The following is a 13,118-nucleotide window of genomic DNA, read 5'->3' as shown; positions in this document are numbered from 1 at the left end:
GGTTTACGGGGTTTCTGTGCTAGGCTTTGTAGTTCTGTTGATGATATTTGCTTGTGTATTGTATATTTAGGAGGGAGCTCAGGTTGTCCTGGCTGGCCGCTAACTCCTCATGTAGACGAGGCTACCCCTGATGCCTGATCCTCTTGTCTCTGCCTCCCGCGTGCTGGGGTTTCCGCCTAGGGCTTTGCTAAGCTTCCGAGGACGCCTTGGATTTACTGTCTTCTGATGTAGCTGGAATTACAGGCTTACTCCACCAGGCCTGACAAAATGCTCCATGTGTAGCCCTGGCTGTCCTGGAACTCACTCTGTAGACCAGGCTGGCCTCGAACTCAGAGATCCTCCTGCCTCTGCCTCCCAAGGCGTGTGCCACCACATCCGGCTCTACTATAGTGTTCTTATTATAGCACTGAATCTAGCCTTGCCACGCATGCGAGGTAAGCATTTTACCACTTAACCGTATCTCCAGCCTTGAAACAAGTATTCCCTTTGTAAACTTTTATTATTTGTGTTATAGAATTTTATTATGTGTGTATGTGTGGGGGGAGGGGTCAGAAGACAATCATATACAGTTTGTTCTTCCTTTTGTTTTTGAGACAGGGTTTCTCTGTGTAGCCCTGACCGTCCTAGAACTCACTCTGTAGACCATGCTGTCCTCAAACTCGTAGATCTACCTTCTTCAGCCTCCTCGGTGCTGGAGTACACTGTTGCCTGGCCTTTCCTTTCACCTTTATACAGTTCTAGGGATTGCATTTAGGTTACCTGCCTTGCACAGCAAGTGACTTTATGTGCTGAGCTATATCACTGGCCCTGAAACCAAGATTTTTTTTTAAAGATTTATTTATTTATTATATGTAAGTACACTGTAGCTGTCTTCAGACACTCCAGAAGAGGGCATCAGATTTTGTTACAGATGGTTGTGAGCCACCATGTGGTTGCTGGGATTTGAACTCCGGACCTTTGGAAGAGCAGTCGGGTGCTCTTACCCACTGAGCCGTCTCACCAGCCCCCGAAACCAAGACTTTTAATTGAAGGTTTTGTTTTGTTTTGAGACAGGGTTTCTCTGTGTTGCCCTGGCTGTCCTGGAACTCACTTTGTAGGCCAGCCTGGCCTTGAAACTCAGAAATCTGCGTGCTTCTGCCTCCCGAGTGCTGGGATTAAAAGCGTGCACCACCAGGCCCAGCTTTTTTTTTTTTTTTTTTTTTTTTTAAGGAGGAGACAGAATAGAGGTCACAGAAGCTCTTGGAAGACAAAAGAGAGGTAGAAAGATCCCAAAGAAGCAAAGGTGGGTGTTGAAATACAGGAATCCAGGACCATGTCACATGTCATATAAGGGCAGATGGAATGGTTTAGGTCATGTGAGGAGACTGGACGTTTAGCTGCCTGTCAGAGCTTCCAAGATCCCCCCCTCCCCCCCTATCTCATGCAGCATGTTTACTAGGTCATCAGAAATGGTGAACTTTGCATGTTTTCAGACAGGGTCTTTTTCGTCCAAGCTGGCCTCTGAACTCACTATGTAGCTTAGCCGGGCTGCCTCTGCCTCCCAAAGTGCTGGGAGTGGCCACTCCAGTGTGACAGTCACTCATACACAGATCTGGAAGGCACTCATTCATTTCCTATCATCTCCTGTTACAGGAGAGGAAATTGAGGTGAGAGGGGAGTGACTTTTGACCACACAGAGAAACAGATCCGAGGCGTGGGGTAGGCTCCTTCTCAGGAAAGTTAATGATTAGAACCTACTCAGAGCTATAGCATTGTCACCATAGTTACTAATTAAGCCATGCTCACTGAGAAGACTCGCTTCAAACAGACAAGTGCAATGCTCTATGGGCAATCTATAGATTGTGGTAGTGTGACCCAGTCACTTATCTTGGAGTCCACTCATAACAGCTTAACCTCTGTGGGCTTACACGTCCTCCTCACTGCAGGCCACAGGAGGGCCTGCTTCAAACTTTTGGGAGGAGGAATTCAACTAAGATGACTTCCCTAGTGTTTGAGCAGAGTAGGTAATACAATCTGCTTCCCGTGTTTTCTGTCTCCAGATAGGGCTGTAATTACACACAGGAGGAGGAAAGGCAGTCGAGACCAGTTATGTAAACTCAGCCTTCTTGTCAACGGGATTCTCCGATTGCATTTGTGCAAACCACGGCAACCGTCTGCCAACCGCATGGAGCCAGAATCCGATTGCAGGCCTATGTGAGCGCTTGTATTCTTTCTGGAACTCAGTGTCTGTGTCTCAATATCAAAAGTTGACATTCTGAGGTTAAAACAAAACTCTCACCAACCAAGGCCCAGTACTACAGTTACACTGCTGAAAGCTGGGGACACCAGAGGGAGTCCCCCAGACAAAGTGTCATAAATGGATACGTGGCTTTTGAAATATAGAAACTGGCCTTTGAATTGTATCTTTTTTGTTTGTTTTCCAGACAGGGTTTCTCTGTGTAGCTCTGGCTGTCCTGGAACTCACTCTGTAGACCAGGATGGCCTCGAACGCAGAGATCAGCCTGCCTCTGCCTCCCGAGTGCTGAGATTAAAGGTGTGTGCCACCATGCCAAGCTTGAAATGTGTCCTAAATTTGATCTTTAAGAAAGAAAGGCAGACACTTTCTTATACAATTGAGTCAACACTTGGTAACATTTTAATATTCAATTTCAAGTATTTGGCAGCTTAACATCTCCTTCACTTCTCCCAAATCTGATAAGAACTAGGATGCCCAAGCCTCTCACACTATATGCACATGATTTCAAGACAGCAGGCAACACAGACTTTTGCTTAATGCGTTGAGGTCTTCTCCACTACGACAGACTGGTCATTGGTGTTGATGTGTCCCCCAGAGCTGGCATCCAGTGCTTCGCTCGACACCTGCAGCTTCCAGCTTGCTCTGTCCTCTGTGGAAGGAAAACCACAGCCACCGCCCTGGCGCCATCCCGGGCTTGGTCCAATCAATAAGGACTTATTTCCTGTCCATTTGCTGAGGTCACGGGAGCGAGTCTCATTAATTATTTCTGTTGCTGAAGCCTCAAGTGTGCTCTGGCGTGACAAGTGAAAACCGCGTGACCTTTTTCCTTCTCGTTTTGTTTGTAGTGGTTCCAAAGGATAGATTCATTAAGCAGTCAGATAAAGGACAGAAAAAAAAAATACATATATTTCTAAAGTCATTAAACACGTTACTTATTTCATCACCAAAAGCTCTCCTGTCCGCCTCATTCTCTGGGTTTTTCAGCTAAGGAACAATAGTGTCTTTTTAATTTGGTGTCAAGAAAATCTGGTCACAGCAAACACAATGTTTTCTAAAGCCGATCTGGCCTCTGAGGGAGGGAAGCTCTCCAGGGCCTCTAGTGCCTTGTTTCCATGGTAACGACACAGGTCAATAGCTGAAGTCACACCTTTGCCAGCTTTGATTGTTTCTCGCAACTGTTAGGAAATAAATGCACAATAAGTCAGGTTTTGGTTGTACAGTGAGGACCACAATTTAACTGGGGGTGGGAGTGAGGGACAGGAAACACGTAAATCCAGTATTTCTGCTCTCTCGTCTGGAGAAAGAGGACAGGTTTCCAGGTGCTCTCCAGACACCATCACCTCCCTAAGGCTACGGGAGCCTCGCTCCAGAGCAGCACAATGGCTCCAATCAGCCCAATTACAGCTCCTCTCACAGCCACCCCTTGATCTGCACAGAGTCCCATGCTGGGAAGGCAGTAATGAAGGCCAAGCTGTGGTATCTCTGGCATTTGGAATTCAACAGCGAATTCAACAGCCTCTATTTTATGTGTGTGTGTGTGTGGGAGGGGGTGGGGGGTGGGGAGGGAGGAGGAGCCTCCATTAACATCTTCAAACTTAAAAAAAAAACAATTCAAACACCTTATGTTGATACAATAATCAAAATTCAAGAAAAACACATATTATTAAATCTGAGTATGACTTATTTAAAAACAAAAATATTTTCCTCGGGAAAATGGAACAAAGCATTTTTGCTAATGTAGTGGTTCTCACCAGCCAGCAAATTGACTTCCGGTCTCTCTCTGTGACCAAAGAAAGAACCAAAGGGTCTGACGGGCAATGCTCACCTTTAATTCCAACACTTGGAAGGCAGAGGCAGGTGGATTTCTGTGAGTTAGAGGTCAGCCAGGACTACATGGCCAGACTCTATTTCAAAAAACAAACCAACAAACAGAAAAACAAAGAGGGGGCTGCAGATTTGCCTTGGCCTGCACTCTCCTCCATCTCTGGCGGCTCCCCAAAGCTTCCACAGGCAGCTAGCTGCACGCATATGCGCCAGGCCATACAAGTGACTAGCAATAACATCTTAAAAACACTAAACAAAATCATTATAGTTGTAGTTGGAAAAGGCTTCATCTTTTGAACTTAAATGACCTTGTCCTGTTCAATAGTCTCAGTGAGGGTCTCCCTCACTCCCTCACCTAGGCACCAGGCAGTCCCTGGCTAGCTCACCTGAGGCCAACTCCTCTGACTCTTAGAGACTGGGTGGGGCCAGGTAGTAAGACCCAGTCTATGAGTCATGGAAGATGCATGCTATGGACGGGATGCAGCACGGAACTGTCCGTGGGAATCCCTCTAGGGCTTTCCCTCTGGCGCTGGGGTAGCCCCACAGCAGAGATATTCTACTGCCTGGATACCTGAGTCACAGCAGGGAGCATTACAGCCTTCCTGTGAACGTTTCCTTTTCGTTTTCTGAGACAGGGTTTCTCTGACCTGGATATCCTGCCAGGAAGGTGCTGGCTGTCCTGGAACTCAGAGAGCTGCCTGCCTCTACTTCCTGAGTGCTGAGACTAACAGACAGCATTGCCACCGCTGGACGGATGTGGACATCTTCACTGACAGTCAGCAAGCCCTCATCTCTGCAGCTCCTTTGAGCTCTTTGATTTTCTACTTTTTAAACTGTGCTACACTGGGGTTCTCATCTTCCCCCCAGCTAGGTTATTTTCACATCCTAAAGATCCTTCCCAAGCTCCATCCACATTGCCACACTGCCAAAAAGGTTTATAAATCAAATACGGTCTCGTCTAAAATCTGTCACTGCCTTCCGACAGCCTTAGCAGTTCAAGTTCCCCAGGAGGAACAAGAGTCCTCTCTCCAGTCCCTCCCAGCTTCGTTTTTCTCCCTTCTGTCTTCTGCTCATGTATTAAGGGGAGCTAGCCGCAGTTTTCAGAGCTGACACACTGGCTCCCTTGGGGTTGCCGGTCCACTCCTAGTAAGCCCCTCCCACCCGGATTCTACCTGGGTGGAAGGCACTCAGCCACCCAGGACGATGGCACCAGGGACCAGCTGCTCTTCTCCCTCTGGAGTAGCCTGTGTGCTTCTGGAGTACAGTTACTACAGTGTTGTACTTTAATGTTCTACTCACGTACTGACTTCCCTGTGAGACTTTAAGCTACATACTGTATAATACATAAAACATGAATAAAAATATATGCTGGTGTATTACTCTAATTATAGGATAAAGGGGTTAGAGGTCCAGGGAAGCTCAGTTACTCCAGATATTAGAAGAGGCCACATTTCTTGTTTTCAGCTTTCCTTACAGTGTGTGTGTGTGTGTGTGTGTGTGTGTGTGTATGTGTGTACACGAGTGCACATGCATGCATAAACCCACAAAATTGTGGTATGAGATCAGGTTCTCTTCTTCCATTTTCATGTGGGTTCTGGGGATCAAACTTATGTGAAGCTTGTGTAGTGTAATTATACCTGTGAAGCCATCTCACTTTTGGGGGACCAGGGCAGACAGCATCTCACTCTGCCTGGCCTTCTCACTATATATCATCTCTGCCTGAATTACACTCTCAGCAATTCTTCTGTCTCAGCCTCCCCCACGAGATGGGATTACAAGCATGTACCGCCATCCGCCTCTGAGGCCATGTTTTTCTGCTGCCTTCTCCCATAGAGCCACTTTCTACTAAACTTTAGACTCCGATCACTCCAGCCTAGGCTTCCCCAGGATCCTGCCAAGGACTGAGTGAGTGCACAGCCAGATTCAAGTTTCTGTCTTAGCTCTACCATTTGAGGGACACAACTCAACTAACTGTTCCTGGCTCTAAACGAGGATCCTATCAACTCCACGGGGATGGGTGGGGCTGCACGAGAGCACAGATTACTGGACAGTAAAATCATGGTTGCACTCATGGCTATAGCTCAGCCTGCTTAGCTCTCCCCCCAAGGCCTTAGTTCTCCCTGACTATGGCATTCCACCTAATCAGATCAAATTAGTTTTGCTTTCATCTACAGTAAGCTCAGAGGCGGCTGGACTCAGATTCTGAAGACACTTAGGTGAGTGTGGCCCTGTTTTCATTACAGCAGTCAACGTTCCTTGGACAAGCCAAATGCTTTAGACTTCTAGGCTGGCAACCGAGGCATGTGGATATCTGTTAGAGGAGTCAAATGCTGAATTTCTAAGAACTCTTGGGGCACCAACTAATGTCAGAGTCATGTCCTCTCTGCTCAAGGCCCAGGAGCTAACTAAAGAGAACCTGAACTGCAGCAATACCAAGGCAGCGATGTGGCACTATAGGTGCAGGGCAGGGCAGGGCAGATAAGGTCAACCAGGAGAGATACCAGAAAGTCTTGCAGAGTGGGCTTTGATGAGACGTGGGGTCAAGAGTAGTAAGTTAACTGCAGGGGAAGAAGGCTGTGGGGAGCAGTAAGCAGAGCGTGCAGGGAGGAGCAGAGCTGAGAACAGCACGCCTGGCAGAGCCAGGCAGCAGGGACCATGACAGCTCTGAAAACCAGGCTAAAAAGTCTTCTATTTTTTTCTTCAAAATTTAATTAGAAGCACACCTTTGGTGCACGCCATTGGCAGCAGGCTGCTTCATCCTGGTTTTGACTTGCATAATCACAACACTGCGATTACACCAGGAGAGTTAACTAGAGACATTTTAAAAGTCATTTCACTAAGCATTATTGCTGCGTGTCTGTGCGAGAGGGACCGTGGGCAGGCAGGCCACGGTACAATGTGGAGAGCACAGGATGCTTTCAGAACTTGGTTCTCGCATCGCGGGCTCTGGAAATCAAACTCAGGTCAGGCGTCCCAGCAGCCGCTTTTATTTGCTGACCCACTCTGCCAGCCCAGAAAGTTAACTAGGAACGTTAGATAGTTCCCTATCATCGTCTAGCTAGTCCTTGTCTTAGAGCAGTCTAATATTTTTAATTATTTTAATAAAAAGAATGTGTGTGGGTCTTTGGCTTGCATGTTTGTCTGTGCATCATGCTTGTGCAGTGCCTGAGGAGGCCAGAAGAGGGCACTGGATCCCCTAGGACTAGAGTCATAGACAGCTAAAAGCCTGCCACGTGGGAGCTGGGAATTGAACCCAGGTCCTCTGGAAAAGCAGACAGTATCTTGTTCTGTTTTTTGTTTTTTTTTTCTCTTGATACATTGTTTCTCTGTGTAGCTCTATCTATCTTGGACTACCTCTGTAGACCAGATTGGCTTTGAACTCACAGAGATCCTCTTGCCTGTCTCCTCCTCTTGCCTGTCTCCCGAGTGCTGGGATTAGAGGGATGCACCACCCGCCTGGAACAGCCAGTGTTTTTACCTCTGATCCATCTCTCCAGCTCTGTTCAGCAGTTTTCAGATATTTTTTTCACCCATGATCAAAGTTCCCACATTACACTTGTTTGCAATGACTTTCATTTGTTTGTTTGTTTGCTTGTCATAAGATAGGCTCTTAAAGCCTCTGGTTGGCTTTGAACTTGCAAAGACCCTCATGTCTTTGCCTCCTATTACTAGAATTACAGGCATGTACCATCATGCTCAATTTTGAAATAACATTGTAATATCTTTATTTTCTGATCCCCATCTGTTTTTCTTTTTTCCTTTGGAGACAAAGTCTTGATATACATCCTTGTGTGCTAGCTGGTTCTTTTGTCAACCTGACACAAGCTCACACTGTGTAGGAACAGGACCCTCAGCACCACTATCGAGGTGCTTATAAGCAACTCTTTGGACATTGATTAATTGACTAACGATTGTTCTGGGTAGGCTCAGTGGTGCTTTGGCCTAGAGTGGATGACTTGAGTTGTGTAAGAAGCAGGCTTTCGCTTCTTGTGCAAATCTGTCAATTTTTTTTTGTGCAAATTGACAAGACAGTAAAAGTTCCTGCTTCCAGGTTCCTGGCTTGAGTTCCTCTCCTGATTTCCCTCTGTGACCTGAGAGTTGTAAGAATAAACCCTTTCCTCTCCAAGTTGTTTTTGGTCATCACAGCAACAGTAACCCTAACTAAGACAGCCGGGCTGTCCTAGAACTTGCTATGTAGCCAAGGCTGACCTTGAACTTGTCTCTTGCCTGTCTTCTGGATACTAGATTATAGGCATGGCACACTGTGCCCATGACACTGTCACTGTAAGAGAAACAGGCAATGCTGTAGAATATTTTTATGGTGTATGGTATTTTAACTCCTACATCTCTTGTGCCTGTTTACTTTAGTTTGTTTCTTTGTGAACTTTGAGACAAAAGTCTCAAAAGTCTGGGCTGGCCACCAACTCACTCTGTAGTCAAAGATGACTTCAGCTTCTGATTTCCTTTCTTTACCTTCTGAGTGCAGGAGACTGCGGACCTAGTGCCACCTGCCTCCTTTAGGGAACACAGGGATTCACACAGGCTAGGCAACTGCTCTTTTCACTGAACTAAAACCCCTAACCCTTCTGTGAACTTTACTGAACCAGGCTTAACTTAATATTTGATGGTAGTGAATAGAACATTTAATCTTTAATCTTATAATGAGGAAATGCAGCTGGAGTCTGGCAAAGCACTTTTCCCAGGACGTTCAAGCCTGAAGTTCAGTTCTTCTTAGGACACAGGTAGAAGGAGAGAACCGACTCCCAAAAGTTGTCTCCTGACCCCACATGTACACCTTCGTACACATATGCCTACATAATACACAAGCCACACAATAAATAGCGCAATTTTTAATTTTATGTAATTATTTTAATTAAAATATAACTTAAAAATAAAATGTAAAACTATATTAAAAACATAATTTTTAAAAATCACGAGTAAAATATTGTTTGAAAAGACACATTAAGTTGAGCTAAATAAAAAAAAAAAATCTGACCAAGAGATTCATATAGGAAACTTAAAAAGCAGATGTGGGCTCATGCCTTTAATTCTAGCACTCAGGAGGCAGAGGCAAGATCTCATCTTTGTGAGCTGAGGACCAGCCTGGTCTACACAGCAAGCTACAGGCCAGCCAGGGTGAGAGCCTCACTTTAAAAACAACAACAACTACAACAACCCAGATGCCATTGGCTGTGGTAGCTCACAGCTACAATCTCAGCACTCCACCAGCTGACAGCTACATAGTTCTTCTCTGTCTGCCTGTTCTCCCTCCCTCCCTCCCTCCCTCCCTCCCTCCCTCTCTGGAGGTACTGAGGCCTCACTCATGGAGATGGAGTTGAAGCCTAGACCATTTGAAATTGTCCTTCCTTCCTTCCTTCCTTCCTTCCTTCCTTCCTTCCTTCCTTCCTTCCTTCCTTCTTTCCCTCTCTTTATTTTTCAGACAGGGTCTCTTTCTGTAGCCCAAACTCCTGTAGCCTGGAACCAGCAACAACTCTCCTACCTCAGCATCCAAGAGGCATGCAAAGCCACCACATCTGGCCAGACAGGTTTTTTGTTTTTGTTTTGTTGTTTTGTTTTGGTTTTTTGATGTTTCTTTATGAGGTCTAGGCTAGCCCTGAAATTGTGGTTCTCTTGGGTGAACTGATTCCTGGGTAAAGGGATTGTAGGCTATGATAACCTTATCAATTAGAAAGTAGGAACACCTTTTTCTTGATTATGGCAAACATCATCGGATATGGGTCATCAGCATCTTGGAAAACAAGCATGTCCTCCCTCCTGATGTTAGAGCCCCTGGGATAAGTCAGGTGTCGGGCATGCGTTGATAATCTCATCACTGAGTTACCTAGTGAGCGGGGTCAGGCGGGGCTCCACGGAGACCCTCGGTCAGCAACCCAACCCAACCCCAAAGATCAATCACTCTGGCTTCCCACACTGCGGTACCAGCACAGAGATAAACTCAGTGGCAGCGTGGCGCGTAAGGTGGGCAGGAATGCACGGGCTGGCCTTCCAGCTACTGGAGGGCTCTGAAGGGTAGAGCAAGAGGACCAGCATCCACGAGGGCAGGCCAATAAATAAGTCACTGAAGCCAGAGAAACAAATTGGGCCTTGCACCCCAGGAACTTTTTGGGCCACACCCCAGTGCCAGCTGCTTCTGCTGGAGTGCCTCAGTGTGGGAATCCTTCTGTTAAAATTGTTATTTCTGAAGCAGGCATTGAGTTCTGTAAGGAGCCGAGGCTGACCTTCAGCTTCTTGTTCCTCCCGCCTCCATCTCCTGAGTGCTCAGGCTATAGGCATGCACCACTCTGCCTTTTAGTTTTAGACAAGTACTCTCTCAGTTAAGATATACCCTCAGCCCATAATCCTTCTTTTATTTATTTTAAAATGATCATTGTTGCCTGTGTATACGCTACTGTGCCGTGGCACACACTTTGGGTTGGTTCTGTCCATCCACCTTTATGTGGCTGGGGATCAAACTCTGGTTGCCAGCTCTGCACAGCAAGCCTCTCTGTTGTTCGTTCGTTCGTTTGTTTTTGAAACAGAGTTTCTGTGTGTGTTACTGGCTACCCTGGAACTCACTTTCAAGCTGGTCTTGAACTCAGAGATCTGCCTGCCTCTGCCTCCTGAATGCAGGGATTAAAGATGTGTACTACCACCACCTGACTCACAACAGGCCTCTCTAAGCACTGAGTATCTCTTTTAGGAGGAAAAACAAAAGAGCACTTAACATTTAGCTTCAGAAATAGCAGAGATTTTGAAGTTCAGATTTTTGAAACTTAGCCCTCTGTGAGTAGGGTTTGGAAAAGAATACGGTACCATAGCTTTGGCGGAGCTTACTAGAGAGTGTAAGCTCATTCATATCGAAGGCGAAGTCGTCGCCGGTGCCATGCTGCCAGGACTCAGTGTTGGCTTTCTTTCCTTTACCACACGTCTAGGAGCTACTTAAAAGAAGATGAGGAAGGGATGCATACTGACATGTAGCTTCCAGACGTCACGCTGCCAGAGAGACAGCTTACGGATGGGCAGCATCAAGCCGGGAATGGTTGCACCGTAAGCCGGCGTTAGCCAAAAAAGTGGCTAATGGTATAGCTGTGCACCTGGGTTTAAATAATTATAAAAGGAAAAAGCTTTGATTTGGCAGCGATTCACAGAAAGCCTCGGGATCTCTGAAAACTGCATTCTTTATGTAAGCCAAGACCATGTTGTATATAGAAAAGGCAAACGCAGACTTTGTAGTCACTACCAGATGGCCATGTCCAAAATACAGCTGTGGCTGGTCTCACTGGCTTGGAAAGTTAGCCTAAGTTTAAACAAATGATGTTTAAGCTAGATATGGCAGCACATGCCTTAATCTAGCATTGGGGAGGCTGAGGCAAGGCAGTTATGATGTCAGCAGCACAAGAACATTCTCAAATAGCAAAGATGTTAAAAATGAATACAGGGATACTGGCACATCAGTTACTTTTCCGATGCTGCTGGAATAAAACACCACTGCTGTAGCATAGCACTGCAGAGGGAAGAGTTTATTCTTCCTTACGGCCTAGATGGGGAGTCCATAGTGGCTGGGGAGGAAGGGCAGGAAGCTAACAGATCACATCTTCAAACACAGCAGGAAGCCAAGAGAGCAAACTGGAAGCAGGGCAGGTTCTGGACTCTCAAAGCTTGGTGTACTTCCCCCAATGACGCTGTATCACTGCTCCTAACAGCATCACTGACTGGGGACCAAGTGTTCAGATACCCACCCAGTCTACGAGGTATGTTCTCATTCACACCGTCACTCCCATCCCTAAACAGCAGCAGCAGCAGCAGCTTTTGCTGAAGCAGACACAGGAGAGGATGTTTTGCTAAGAACAGACACATGATGTTTTTTGTTTTTTTGTTTTTTGTTCTTTCTTTCTTTCTTTCTTTCTTTCTTTCTTTCTTTCTTTCTTTCTTTCTTTCTTTCTTTCTTTCTTTCTTTCTTTTTCTGAGACAGGGTTTCTCTGTGTAGCCCTGCCTTGAATTCAGAAATCCGCCTGCCTCTGCCTCCCAAGTGCTGGGATTAAAAGTGTGCGCCACCACGCCCAGCCTACATGATGTTTTTTTTTGAAGGCAGTCTAGAAAAAGGACATGTTTTGCCAGAGCAGATACTTGAGAGAACACACGATGTTTAAAAAAGATATAAATATAGCCCAATGGACAGTGGACGATACTGAATGGTATTGGTACGCCTTACCATTCTGTATTGGTCATCGTTTATCACGACTTATAGAGAAAAACACAGCAAAAAAAACTTCTGCTGGTGTTCCAGTGGCTTCCTGATGCTTCCTTGGACTTGGGCCAGCTGGCAGAGCCTTGTGGTTTTTTTCTGGATCACCCTGCCATTGCTGATTTGTAAATGGTGTTTGCTAGTCCTGCCATTGCTGATTCATGAATGGAGTTTGTGAATAGATCAAGCTACCACTACTAATTCATGTGAGCTGAACGGCTGATATCCTGACAATGCAGATTGGATTTACTCCAAAGAGTAATTTCTAAACAGGCCCACATCCTCCTCTGCACCATTAACCTTTCCTTTCCACTACCTCTGCTGGGTGGTGGGCTAGAAGGGAGGTTAAAGCATTTAAGGACCTTTATTAAAAATAGATTTTAAGGATGGGCAGTGGTGGTGCAAGCCTTTAAACCCAGCACTTGGGAGGCAGAGGCAGGGGGGTTTCTGAGTTCAAGGCTAGCCTGGGCTACAGAGTGAGTTCCAGGGCAGCCAGGGCTACAGAGAAACCCTGTCTTGGAAAAAAAAAAAAGATTAAAAAAAAAAAATCTAAGCCTACAGGGGCTCACGTTGCTTCAAGAAAAAGAGGGAGGAGATTCCTCCCCCTCTATGGAGGTCTTCCTCTCTCTTCCTTAATAAATCTATGTTCACACCATTAGAACGATACATAAAGGAGCAACACACCACCAGTGAGAGGCAGAGGCAGAGGCCAATCTGTGTAGCTCACGGCCTGAGCAGATGAGCCTGATTTTAGAATGTAATTAAATAGGACAAGATTAGTTTAATTCTTAATTTATAAATGGTTATCAACAT

The 13,118-nt window shown here is 46.0% G+C and overlaps 1 protein-coding gene across 4 annotated transcripts in view; it reads right to left on the bottom strand.

Moving 5' to 3' along the window:
• The window catches only part of Pdss2 (prenyl (solanesyl) diphosphate synthase, subunit 2), a 246,635-nt gene that overhangs the window by 21,673 nt on the left and 211,844 nt on the right, over positions 1-13,118 (bottom strand). For 2 of the 4 annotated variants that reach the window (XM_006512852.4, XM_006512854.4), the window contains one exon: positions 2,608-3,411. The exons of 1 other annotated variant lie outside the window; for it this stretch is intronic. In XM_006512852.4, coding sequence (XP_006512915.1) covers positions 3,253-3,411 — 159 coding nt within the window. In that variant the 3' untranslated portion in view covers positions 2,608-3,252. Of the gene's footprint in view, positions 1-2,607; positions 3,412-13,118 lie in introns of those variants that run through there. One more of the 4 variants, NM_027772.2, reaches the window with a different exon arrangement.

This window comes from Mus musculus, chromosome 10, assembly GCF_000001635.26.
Source record: "Mus musculus strain C57BL/6J chromosome 10, GRCm38.p6 C57BL/6J".
Lineage (NCBI taxonomy): Eukaryota > Metazoa > Chordata > Mammalia > Rodentia > Muridae > Mus > Mus musculus.
Note: the sequence above shows the minus strand (reverse complement) of the source record. Positions and strands in the feature narration are given on the sequence as shown.